This window comes from Siphateles boraxobius, unplaced genomic scaffold (genome assembly GCF_051911475.1).
Source record: "Siphateles boraxobius isolate OS27281-9 unplaced genomic scaffold, OSU_SipBor_1 18, whole genome shotgun sequence".
NCBI classification, from domain to species: domain Eukaryota; kingdom Metazoa; phylum Chordata; class Actinopteri; order Cypriniformes; family Leuciscidae; genus Siphateles; species Siphateles boraxobius.
The window spans coordinates 8,130,660-8,143,930 of NW_027508788.1; the positions used below are offsets into that span (position 1 = coordinate 8,130,660).

Below are 13,271 nucleotides of genomic sequence, written 5' to 3' on the forward strand. Positions count from 1 at the left end.
TTTTTAAACTTGAATACTCACATTTATTGAGGAACAATGTTTTGATTACTCGTATGATTAAAATTGCAAGTTTAAGAATGTATCATAATTGTGGTCCTATAGGAATGTTTTTGTTTTAAATCTTTCTTGCCCATTGGCTGAGGAAACTAAGGCATATCATTGATTCCATGCTTTTCTGAGCTGAGTGCAGATGATACGGAGATCCTTCTAAAGCATCTATCCCATCTCTTAAACACATATGAGGCATCTGGCAAAAAAAAAAAAATCTTTTTGATTTTTTCACTTATTATATACAACTTTTGACAGGATATGCAACCTGTACAAATTCTTTATTTTAATAGCTTTGGGTTTTTATGTATTTTCTAGTGCTGTCAAATCGATTAATCGCATCTAACATAAAAGATTTGTTTGTATAATATGTGTGTGTATATATTTTTTTTATAAAAAAGTTGCTGCCTTAAGTTAAGTACAATCAACATGGATGTTTGAAGTCATTTCAACTTAAATTACATTAAACTGACTTAAATGAGCTGAATCTTGTATAACTTAATAAAAAGTCAAGAATTGCTTAACTTATTTTGATGAGTTAAATCAATGTAAAAACATGTCAGAACTTATTCATATCATATAATCATATCATTTTTTACAGTGTATATGTATTTGTGTGTACACCCATTTATGTATGCATATATATATATATATATATGTGTGTGTGTGTGTATACATGCTCGCACACACACATATAAATATAATATGTATATACGCACATGCTGTATATTAGATAAACAAAAAAATTTGTTTTATTCAATTAATCGCAATTAATCGATTTGACAGCACTAATATGTATATACATTACAAACACAGTATATACAGTATATGTGTGCATATGTACGTGTAAATATATATAAGCACACATATATATTTAAAAACTTTGTTAGATGTAATTAATTGATTTGACAGCACTATTTTCATTTTTAGCAAACATGATAAAACTAAAAGATCTCGACAACCCACTGCCATTGTTTTTCTGGTCGGTGCAAATGTCTAGTCAATCCAAACCCAGCATGGCCTTACACTTCCATAACCTCCACACTATATATTTAAAAAAACTGATGATGAACAGACACATGGAAAGACATTCTGTGAGCGATGTGTGTTAACTTCTGCTCTCGAGACATAGATCAGTTCTGCAGTACTTGAAGCTTTCGTTGTGTGCTTCAACAGCTCTAGTTTTACAAAAAATAAATAAAATAAATAGGCAGTATGTAATTTACATGTTAAGTATACGCCTCTTGTTAAAATCCATGTAATTTATGTTATGTAATAGCAAAGGTGCCCGTGTGTGTATGTATGTGCCAAGTGGAGTTATATCCCTTGAAATATCAGTAGGCTGTGATGCGGTCTGAAATATTTACATAAATGTGCAAATAAATATGATCTAAATCTCAATTAAAACTTTAAAGTAAAATAAGAAAAATGTGAAGTAGCATTATTTGGAAGCTAAAGTGTCTGTCTTTGCAAATGTATCTACATTGAATGCAGCACTGAGAAATTGTGTGCAAAGAGAATCAAGACTAAGTCAAGTAAAACATTGGATGTGTATCCAGACAAGTATTTGTGAAAAAACAAGCATATGAGAAAAAAAATAGCTCTGCATGCATTAAGCAAAAGAAAAAGATATGAAATACTATTGAAAGGTGCTTAGAAATGCTTGAATAAAGTTTTCCAGGTTGAGTGGAGACACTGGATTCTGTATAAACTTTTGCGTATCATTTTGTAAATTGTTTGGTTTTGTTTGTTTTTAGATTATTTGAGACTGTAATTTTCTTTTGATCTATATGAAATATAACCCAAATCAACTCAAACGCTTTTCCGGATGTGGTAAACATTTATCTATAACAAGCATGTCAGATTGCCAATTTTGTCTTTAACATGCAGTGAGCCTGATGTGCTAAATGCTGTATTCCTGTAAAACACTGCATCGGAAGCCGATAAGCTTTATAATTATTGACAAATTTATATATTTTTAAATTTTGTTACTATATACTGTATGGTTGTTCTTGTGCAAATATTTTTTTTGTATCAATAAACAAATGTACAACAGCTGAACATTTGTTGGATTTATTTTTTAATTTAAAAAAAAATTCAGGAGCAAGTCTGGACACCCCAAAAATCAACTTTACATTTCGCATCTTTTACGGCAGGGGGAGACAGACACCACTAATACGATAAAAAATAATATTAATAATCATACAGCACAGGGTAAAAGTAAAGTTATCCTTCATAACGACATGGATGACTGAAAACACTTGCGCTGTTGAATTTGTATTCTCTTTTAATGTCAGTTTATTGAAACAATCTAACTGGCAATGAACAAACCAATGGCTGCTTCGAGCACGTGCCGCTGTTTCTAGTAACCATAGAAACTAAGTTAAGGAGTCTGCTGCAGTGATTTACTTTTGCTGGCGGAAATTTAACTATATTTATATGAATGTGGATCAACAAACTTGCCGATGATATCGTCAAGAAAACGTGAGAAACCTAAGGTAGGTCATTCAGACTTTAAGAATTGCTTTCTGATAGATTGTTATGAATGCTAACGCTAAGTAGTTTTAATGTTGAGAGGCTGCTGAGAACGCGTTTAACCAACCCGCTTATCTTTACAACATTTTAGTTTATTATTATTTCTCTTTTTGTGATGTGATTCAGTCGGAGTCAGCCGTTTAAATAGATCACACGCTGTGTTGAAGTGTAAAGGTAACGTTCGTGACTTGAGACTCATCAACCGGTTGATTTCATGTGCTGTTATAATAGTGAACAAATCAAACCCGATGAAATGTTTATGACTTTGAAGATCAGCAAGATGCTGCACTCACCATTTGTGGAGAAACCTGTAGTAAAAAAATTAAAAACACCCAGAAGTGGAAGACAGCAGGTCAGGTGTAAACCTTAGCCACAGATTCAGTAGATCTCATTAATTTAACTGTCTACAAAATATTTTAGATGATCTGATTTTATCACTATCAATAAAATAATTTCAAATTATTTCATTAATACTTTTTAAAAAAAATGATGATGATGATAAAGATAATTGCCATGTAAGTTACACTGCACAGAAGATTATTAATATACTGTATATCATGCATTTATACTGATTATTATGTATTGCTGTAATATATTATATGAAATTAATAAATAAATACATTAACGCAGGAATTAAAATGGACAAAATAATGCTTTGAAAAAATATGAATATTAATTAATGAAAATTAAAACATGAAAAGATAAATGAAAATTATAAATATAAATGATAAAAACAGTAAATATAAATTATATAAATAGTTATTTATTATAGTTAATAGTTAATTATATAAATAATATAAATAGGCTATAACTTACTCCATAATAGGTAGATTGAGTACAGTTGAGACACTTTTTTGCGTTTAGATTTTTCACACAAAAATAGATACTGAAAAGAAGTGAATTTCTACATGACATGCCACATGACATTTCATTAGCTTGTAGACTAAAATATTATCAATCAATAATACCCATAAGCAGTTTATATTTTCCACAATTAGCTCATAAAAATATGGTGCTTTTTGTCTTAACTTTGTCTCAACTGTACCCATATGTAGTACAGTTGAGACAGTACCATGGTACAGTTGAGACACCCATTTTTAATGATGTAAAGGTAAATGTTCATTGCAAATATAATAAATAAAGACAAATAAAGAAAAAAACAATTGGGCAACATGTTTATTTATTCATCCATTTAAATTCATTCATTTTATTTAAATAAGCACTGGTTAAAATATATAAAACAGGAACAATATATTTAATATATTTATTAATAATACACAGTTTAAATATCACAAATATTCAAATTGTATTTTCATTTGCGTTCTATGCTGGCTAATTACGACGATAAACCTGTTATCATAACACTGAACCACTAAACAGTGTGTTTCTTAATAGAAATCTATCGGGGGTACAGATACACGTGTGTCTCAACTTACCCCGCTGGCCACCTCGCACATTTCTCTAGATTTTCCAATGATCTTGCATGACACAATACCATGAAATATGCCAGTTTTTAGGGCACAGAATAACGTTTGTGACGACACCAGTTACGTTTAACAGTCACATAAGGTTAATAAGCTATTCATTGTGGAGTGTGCATGGTGAAGTGAACGACTTATCTTAGAAAAAAACTTTTGCCGATATCTTCGGATCGGAGATGCGTCCGTTGTTCAAATTTCCCACGATCAAAGAGGACACTAATACGCATGTGCACAGCAAAAATCTCAAGTTGTGCTTGCTGCGCACGCAAGTTATTTAAGGTGTCTCAACTGTACCTATTTCTCAACTGTACCCAGTCTACCGTATACCACAGTTTTTGCACACAAAAAAAGAGAAATCCATTTTTAATAAAGTCATGGACTCAATACAGCTTATTTAATTGTCTACAAAATATTTATTGTTTAGACGACATGTTTGGGATTCCCACTATTAACGAATTGATGGAGATTATTATTATTTATTGACAATTTCGAGTCATGTTTCAGTTCTTACAGCAGGGGGAGACATGGAAATTTAATTTAAAAAAAATAAAACGACTAACTAGACACCATAATGCCATAATTGTAGATGGTGCGAGCGCGCGTGTGCTTCTGCCTCAATACTTTTTTAAACTAAAAATCAAACCCACAACAATTAGCTATTTTTATATATTAAAAAATAGCTAATTGTTGTGGGTTTGATTTTTAGTTTGAAAAAGAAAAAAGTATAGAGGCAGAAGCAGGAAGCGTGAGGCAGGCAGGAAGGATGTGGTCTAATGGGGCTGTACACAATCAAGCCAGAGTAAACTGTTTACACATTTTCAGATTTCATATAATGATCTTTACACATTGTGCTGTGGTTTTAGTTTAAAAAAGGAGGGACTACAGGGTGCGATATCCAGACTAGAGCCCACCTACTGTGCTTTACTTTCAACAAGTTTTAAGTGGACTTAAAATCAGTAATTTTATTTATAATAGATACAATATGAATTTTCCACCACTGTCCCAGACCAGACTTTACAGCGCATAATATAAGCTGGTAGCTGGAGACAGTAAAGCAGCCAACGTAAGCTCAAGCGTCGCCATAACGACCGTGGAGCAGCTGCTGCGGACGCATGCGCAGTACTTCTCCTCCCCATCCGCGTCCACCTCGTATCCTGTTTCAGGTCTAGCGAACTAACGGGGTGGCACATATGGCCATTGCCTTGGTTGAGGTGTTTTCTGTAGTTTCCTTTGTTTACCTCAGTTCCTCCGATATGCGGTCAAAACGCTTTTGCTAAGTAAGAACGTTATCATTTGCCCCCACGCGCACTCTCACCTTGATGAGAAGTCAGAAGAATGATCGCATCCCTTTCTAAAGGAAATCTGCTTGACGTGCTGCAGGAGGGTCCTAATGAGGTACTGATACTACTGAGCTCATAAACCCTCATGCCTGTTTACACGTGCATTCTTTTCATTTGCTCATTTGAGGTCGGAAAAGTCGAAGCTCAATGAAAAGTTAAAACACAGTGACGTTAGCTATCGCCACTTAAAAGGCGTTTTACGTATGCAACTCCGAAGAGTGCGACGGCATTGTTTGCGCCTTCTATGAGATGTTACTGTAGAACAACATATGCTTTTTGCATGTAATTGGTTATATGATGCTTGTGAAACACTTTATCGTATAAATTTGTCTTACCGTCAGTGTTTATTGGTTAACAGCAGTAATAATAGCCTTGTGTCATGTGTACACTGCGCAGAAGTTGTATATTTAGCCGTTGAAATCACCCAAAACATAAATATATGTATAGATTTTTATGTATTATATATAAATGCATTTAATGCTTTAAAAATGTTTTACTTATGAATATTGAAACTTGAAATGATCAATAAAAACAACAAACTATAAATTATGGCATGTATAGCCTACAAGAGTCTACAAAACAAAGTGATAGTTCAGTAAGTGTTTTAGCAGTAAAATGCTAGTAACAGTCCATAAGATGTTTAAACAGAGAGAAGATAGTCTTGACAGCTGTTAAACAATGTGAGACACAATCCCATTAATCGCACAATTGTTCTCAAAATTATAAGTAAAAGACATTATGCCATATAGACCACAGTTTGCACAATAAAAGTGCTAATTTTAGTAGATTGTTAACAGTAGCATGTCATTAACAGTCCATAAGACTTCCAAACTGAGTGAAGGATAATCTTGACATCTGTTAAACAATGGGAGACACAATCCTATTAATATTGCATTTAAAGAGACTGTTTAATGCCACAGAGGTATAATATATATGCGGCAGTATAAATGCATTTAAACTTGAATTACAATTGCATTAATAATACTTTGAAACATGAACATTGAACAGGAAAGTGTGAATGAAAACAATAAATAAAAACAGTAAATTATAATTTGTCATAAAAACCACAGCTTGCACAATAAAAGATTACTAGCTATATCATCATGCTCTTATAAATGGTGTTACGTGTGGGAGGAGGTGTTAAGCATATTATTCCATTTCTGACTATGTGCACCATCATCAGACATTCCCTACTGATGTTACCTAAGACTAAGTGCTTCTATATCTGCCTGCCCTGCGGCTATAACCATTAAACCATCAAGCACTGTTCTCAAACCATCATTAATTTTTTGTTATGAATCCCAGCTGTCAGTTCCACCTAGAAGGTGAGAATACAGCGCAGCAGCAGGATCCAGTGATGGAGATATATCCATCTATAGTGTCGCTGTGGGAACAGACAGCTCATTTGTACAGCTGGCTGCACAAGACTATTGCTACCTTCCGGTTTTACAGCTCAGTCAGCATCTTACACTGGATCTGTGCTGAATGCTCTCTGTGTTAGTTGTTTTTCCTGAGAAGCCTGTCACTCTGGGCCACAGTTAGATTGAAGTGAGACAGATATGCTTCATACAGAGCTTGCATTGTATTAGTCAGCCCACCATGTGGCAAATCAATAAACGCTACTGTGCACAGTTTGTGAATGAAGGGTCCCCATGAAAAACATGCAAAGCTCATTTTGTTGTGCATGTGCTTTCTTGACTGTGCACGTGTCATGAGTTATGACACAACTACTAGATGTTGGTTGGGAGGTTGAGGCCCCAGGAAAAGTTTCCCCACAGTTTTAGAATAATAGCAGACTGTATTTTGTCAGGGAGTGACATTTGGCATCATGGATGTCCAATTTTGGTCATACACTAGATTCAAAAGTTTGGGGTCGATAAGGTTGGTCTCTATTCTCACCAAGACTGCATTTATTTGATTGATAAGACAGTAAAAACAGTAGTAATAAATAGTATTACAATTTAAAGTAGTCCTAAAGGTGCTTGTACACTGAATCTGAAATTTTCGTATGCGTTTTTTTGAATTAGTTATTCGGTGGCTCTGAATTGTCAAAACACCATTCAAAAGGCTTGCTAAAAACAAAAACGCAGAAAATCGAACCCGATCCGAATTTTTTTATGATGGATGAAAGTATCGGAGGCAACTCCAAAAGTAAACGTGATTGACAAAACATGAGGTCGTATTTATTTTTTAACGTGCAAAAATTTCGAGTGCGGATTTCGTACTCCGTGTGCAAGGACCTTATCTGTTTTCTCTTTGAATATATTTTAAAATGTAATTTATTTTTGTAATGGCAAAGTTACATTTTCAGCAGCCATTACTCCAGTCTTCAGTGTCACATTATCCTTCAGAAATCATTCTAAGACTGCATTTATACTGCAGCCCAATTCCAATGAATTTATTATATCCGATTTTTTTTGTCGTCCAGCTGACATCTTCTATTAAAAGTTACCCATATCCGATATGTACAAAGTTCTGTCATGAAACTCTAGATTGCCCATGCTAATAGGTTCTTAACTCAACTTGTTTGAATTCTCTATATGGGACAGCTGATTGGTTCCTGCTGTATCAGTAGCCAATGAGCTTGCATGCTCAACCTTCAATTACTTGGTTAGCATTTGCTATATAGCAGTGCAGCGCATTTTCAGAAAGCCTCCACCTTCCCCAGCTCCACCTGTATAGATCTGCTACGGGTAATTCATCTATGCAATTGTACAGCAGCAGCGTGTCTTACTTGCTCACAGGAGTGTGTTGTGTATTCGCAGTAGCAATACACAACACACTTTTGCTTCCCGCACCATCTTTAAATGTCAGCAAAACTTTAGTCTGTAGTGGGTTGAGCATCCATTGTGCCATTGAAAAGAGTCATGTGATCGCGATTGGTGTCCACCTGAGTTGAAGTATGACGTACGAGTCGCATTGACAGAAATATCTGATCTGTCCGCTTATATGGCAGACAAATAAACATATCCAAATCATATCAGATTTATTTCGACATATGAATGAGGCTTGAAACCGATCTGAGAGCATCGGAATACATATGTGCTTTTTTCCCTGCTTACACGTTTGTGGATAATATCTGATCTTTGACACGTGGGAGGAAAAAATCAGAATTGGGTTTCTTAAACCATGTAATGTAAACGCGGCCTAATATGCTGATTTGGCGCTCAGGAAACATTTATTATTATTATCAATGAATGATAAAAACAGCTGTGCTTTTTTGTGGATTCTTTGATGAATAGAAAGTTCAAAAACAGGATTAATTTGAAAAAAAAATTTTAACATTGTAATGTCTTTACTGTCACATTTTGATCAATTTAATGCATCCTTGCTGAATAAAAAAAAATCTAAAAAAAGCACAAAATCTTACTTATCTTTTCCATTTTCTTCTTCTTTTACTCCAAAAACTTTTTTTTCCTTTTTTACACAGAAAGAGACATTTTGAAGACATTTCAATAGACCTCTTTCAATAGAGGTTCTCAAGTTCAACTCACGGCTTTCTGTCGCATTGGATAACAGCTCAATTGTCGGGGATATTATCTGTGAATAGCATGCAAATTTTGGTCTGTTTCTCCTACAAAGCCATTGTATGGCTTTATAAGACTTGAAATATGAGTCATATGGATGACTTGGTAATACCTTTATGGTTCGTTTGTGTCATTAAGTTATTGCTGGGCTTATTTAGCTCTCATAAGAAAATGCTTTTTCCACCTGCTGTATTTTTTCCTGCAGCCACCCCACATTCTTCTGCACTGTAAAAAAAAAAATCATATTTTGTTCAGTGCACAGCACATTTGCCAGAGGGTAGAACTGCGGCAAACCTCACTGCAGTCTTTATGTGTTCCTACATGTTTTTGCTGAAGAGGAAGCGTGAGCGTGGGGAGTTAAGCTGTCCTTTTGTGACCAGGCAGAGAAAGTGCAAGTCAGACTAATCCATGCCGTTGAACCCGGGTGATGCTGACCGTCCGGGGTGAATGGAGAGGGACTTGGCCTGTCACAATTGGTGCTTCTTGAGCACTGAGGCATAAATTTCTTTTGACAATGGGTATCCTAGTGGGTATCAACACAGGGACATCCTGTGCAACCTCTCCACCAGGAGCATCGCCACTAATAATAAATGTCTTTCTGGGATGCAGTTTAACAGCACATAGAGTCATTAATAGAACAAAATTACATCAACGTGGTGGACGCATTGCAAAAAGCAAATAATGCTAAGAAGAAAAAGCAAATAATTAAGTAATTGCGGGGGAAAAAATGAATATTCTTATATTGGGGGTTGGGGGGGAGGCAATGGGGGCACTTGCCCAATCTGCCCTTGAGCGATAGACTAAGTTTGCATTCACATGTATGACATGTTTGTCTTTCTAGCAGCAACTGGCTGCCTATGTGTCTTGGGTTAATGCACAGCTGAGGAAGAAGCCTGGACTGAAACCTGTGAGTGATCTACGACAGGATCTCAGAGATGGTGTGGTCCTAGCACACCTCATTGAGATAGTGGGTAAGTCCATACATCATATAACACAATTATTGCAAGACTCTAATATAATGCACATCTTGGTATTGAGATGTGTTTTATTTATTTGGCAAGCTGGAGAGCTGCTGGATGGCATTCATTATGTGCCACGGGACGATCAGGAGAAGAAACAGAACGTGGAGAAGGTTCTGCAGTTTGTGTTATCCAAACGGATCAGAATGCCACAGACGTCTGCCAGGGGTGAGTTACACAGCAGACTCTTAATCACACTTAAGCTGATAGACCTACTTATTTCTTTCTCTCTGTCCTCAAAGACATTGTGGAGGGGAACCTGAAATCCGCCATGAGGCTCATCCTCGCTCTGGCTGCACATTTTAAACCCTCCGCATCAGCCAGTCACAGAGCTGGAGCTAGTGTAGGCAGGAGTTCCACTGGCTCCTCAGACAATCACAGGCCTCATTCCACCATGGCCATGGCCCAGAATGCAGCAGCAGCACTGGCAGCAGCCAGGCAGGATGCCGCACGCCCTGGCCGCTCCGTCTTCCATCTAAGACAAGAATGGAGGTACATATTGTGCCTTTTCTCTCCTTCTCCTTCTTCAATAGAGTTTTGTAAACTTTTATTCATTGAAGCAGAATTGCTTTCGTAGAGCAACTGTTCTTTACAGTATTAAGCAGAAGTTTGGACATGCTCTCCTTCTCATTTCAAGAAGATTCATTAGCTTTGCTTGAAAGAATAATTCACCAAAAATAACATTCTGTCATCATTTACTCATGCTCATATTGTCTTTATGTGAGGCTGAAATTGACGTCTTTATGCGCAGAAAATCTTGACATCCACCCTAGCTCCTCTTGATGCGTACACGAGAGAAGTAACAATGTCCAGTTCGTGAACAGAGCAACTGAGTCGGTGAAATGTTATCAGTGAAAAATTCTTACATTTTGGACTTTTATAATCTTTTTATGGTACTTTTCCAGCCTTTTTGAAGCTTGAAAGCCTCAGTCCCCATTCATTGTAAATGCATGGAAAAGACCAATCAGGCCATTGTTTAAAATGTCTACTTTTGCATCTCTAAGATAATAAAAAAGAACTTAATTTTAGAGTGAACTGTTTCTTTAACAGATGACTGATGCCCTCTTGCTGCTGTCTGAGGGTATTGCCGCTCAGTTAAGAGGCAGCATATGGAAAATCAGATTTGCAGTTTCATCCTCAATGTATGCTTTGCTGTCAACTCTAGCAACAATCTCTAATGTGCTTTGTTGAAGCTTTGAAAATAGTTAACATAAGCTTGAAACAGGCCAGAATTATGAAAAAATATTTGAGAGAGTCAATCCGTTTAGCTTACAAATGAAAAAAATCATCCATCCCTGAAACAGCATGTTACAGTTTCTATTTCTAATCTCTCTGCAATCATTTATTTAATTTTTTTGTGCTCGCTCTTAGTCGTGGCTGCAGTAGTGAGGAGGACAGTGAGAACCCCTGCTGGAGTGTGCGAGCATTGGTCCAGCAGTATGAGGGACAGAAGGGGTCATTTGAAGAGGAGACAGAAGCAAGATCCACTGGGTAAATTCTGAATATTGATGGTTAAATAAAATGCAGCCAGTCTGTATATTACTTTACACTGAATTAACTAATAGTTTGAACATATAGAAGAGATATAAAAGTATATATAAGTACTTTTATTTTATATAAAATATAAAAGTATAAAAAGTAAATAAGTCTAATAAAGGTGGAGTCAAAGTTGAAAATGTGAGTTGTAACATTTACATATTTGTAAGTACTGAAAGAAATAAGGCCATGAGAAATTAGATATTTATATCCATTCAAAGAATTTAATTAAAATCAATAATTTTGAACTAAAAAAATGCAGATAAATAGAAAATAGTATAAGCTTGTAAATTGAGAATACATTCAGCTGAGAATAATTTTTTTCAGTTTCATCAGTTTTCACCATATCTCTTACCAAATGCACAAAAACATGTTATCACAACCCCTTCTCTTTATTCTCTCTGCTTTTATGAGAGGAGAAAACATAGATTGGCTGGAGGAGGCTGTCACGAGGATTTTCTCACTGCTTGTTTTGTAAAGCCTGAAATGTTGCTGCCTGCTGGCTTTCTCTAAGGCATCATCATGATTTGCCACTGAAAACCATAAAATGTGTGACTGTCCTTTTATGTGGTTTATGTCTTTTAGCTGAAGGAGCTGATTCAGTACCTGATTATCCAAAAGAACACCATTTGTACGCTTAGTCATGCGTTTTTGCAGATGTCTTTAATGGGGTCATGAATCGAGAAATAAAATTTTCCGTGATCTTTTTACATTTTGTCATTGTACTAAAAAACATCCTGTAAGTTTCAGAATTCAAACCTTCCTCATTAGTCCAAAAACTTATTTTAATGAATCCAAGCTCAGAAAACTACTTTTGTTTACAACTCAGATTTTGTTTAAGACATAATACTGTGACGAAAGACTGCCAGATCAACGCCTACTTCTACATCATCACATCTTTGGCCCCGCCCACTGGCGTGTTAGTGAGATGAGAGAAGCGAGATACCGGATCACTGGACTAAATATAACATTACCTTCCAAAGGATCCAAATGCATTAATTAAAAATTAAAAATGTTGCTTTGTAAATGTCTCAGTAGGGCATTATTTGTTTGTTCGGTACGTTTTATTATGGAGTCTTTGAAATCTCTTATTTAGATCGTGTTTGCACTGTTAGTTGTGATGAAGGCATTCGTGAGAGTGCAGAAGTCGAGTTGCAATGACGAGATTACTGCATTCATGCGCTCAACGTGTCTGTGATCTGCTACATGCTCCTCACTGCAACCTTTCATGCGACGGGAGTAAATTTAAATATAATGCTATAATCAACACTTTTCACAATTAGTTAATCTCAACAGCTGTAATAGTAAAAACGTTGTAAAAGTCTGAGAGAGTTCCACATGTAATACTTGTAATATAATATGCAAAGATGTTTGCCAATCACAACAGTTGGCGTTTACACTGAAGTCTGACAGCAGACACCCTTTTAAACAGAGCGTTTAAATCAGAGGGCTAAAATCAGGGTAGAAAATGGCCCTTCATTTCTAAATTATGTGTTTTTTTTAAATATAAAAATCATACTAAGTGCACCTTAAGCCTAGTTCACACTATATGATTTTAAGCCCGATTTAAGCCCGATTTGCAAATCGTTGAGCTCGCCGGCAGGTCAGGGTGTTATCGCGTGCAAATCGCGGGGGATTAGCGGGCGATGAACGCTCGCCAATCTGTTAGTATGAAAGAGCCAACAACGCATCAAAGACCCTCGCGGACGCCTCGCGGACGCCTCGCAGACGCGTCGCCGAGCCTAGAAAAATATCTAGCATGCTAGATATCCAGAGCTGTCGCAC

At 36.0% G+C, this 13,271-nt stretch overlaps 1 protein-coding gene across 7 annotated transcripts in view; it reads left to right on the forward strand.

Moving 5' to 3' along the window:
• The first annotated feature begins 2,283 nt into the window (after positions 1–2,283).
• The window catches only part of dixdc1b (DIX domain containing 1b), a 32,598-nt gene continuing 21,610 nt past the window's right edge, over positions 2,284–13,271 (forward strand). For 2 of the 7 annotated variants that reach the window (XM_077233200.1, XM_077233194.1), the window contains exons 1-5: positions 5,221–5,459; positions 9,776–9,902; positions 9,993–10,118; positions 10,193–10,442; positions 11,322–11,441. In XM_077233200.1, coding sequence (XP_077089315.1) covers positions 5,400–5,459; positions 9,776–9,902; positions 9,993–10,118; positions 10,193–10,442; positions 11,322–11,441 — 683 coding nt within the window. In that variant the 5' untranslated portion in view covers positions 5,221–5,399. Of the gene's footprint in view, positions 2,547–5,215; positions 5,460–9,772; positions 9,903–9,992; positions 10,119–10,192; positions 10,443–11,321; positions 11,442–13,271 lie in introns of those variants that run through there. The other 5 variants (XM_077233201.1, XM_077233197.1, XM_077233198.1 and 2 more) reach the window with 5 other exon arrangements.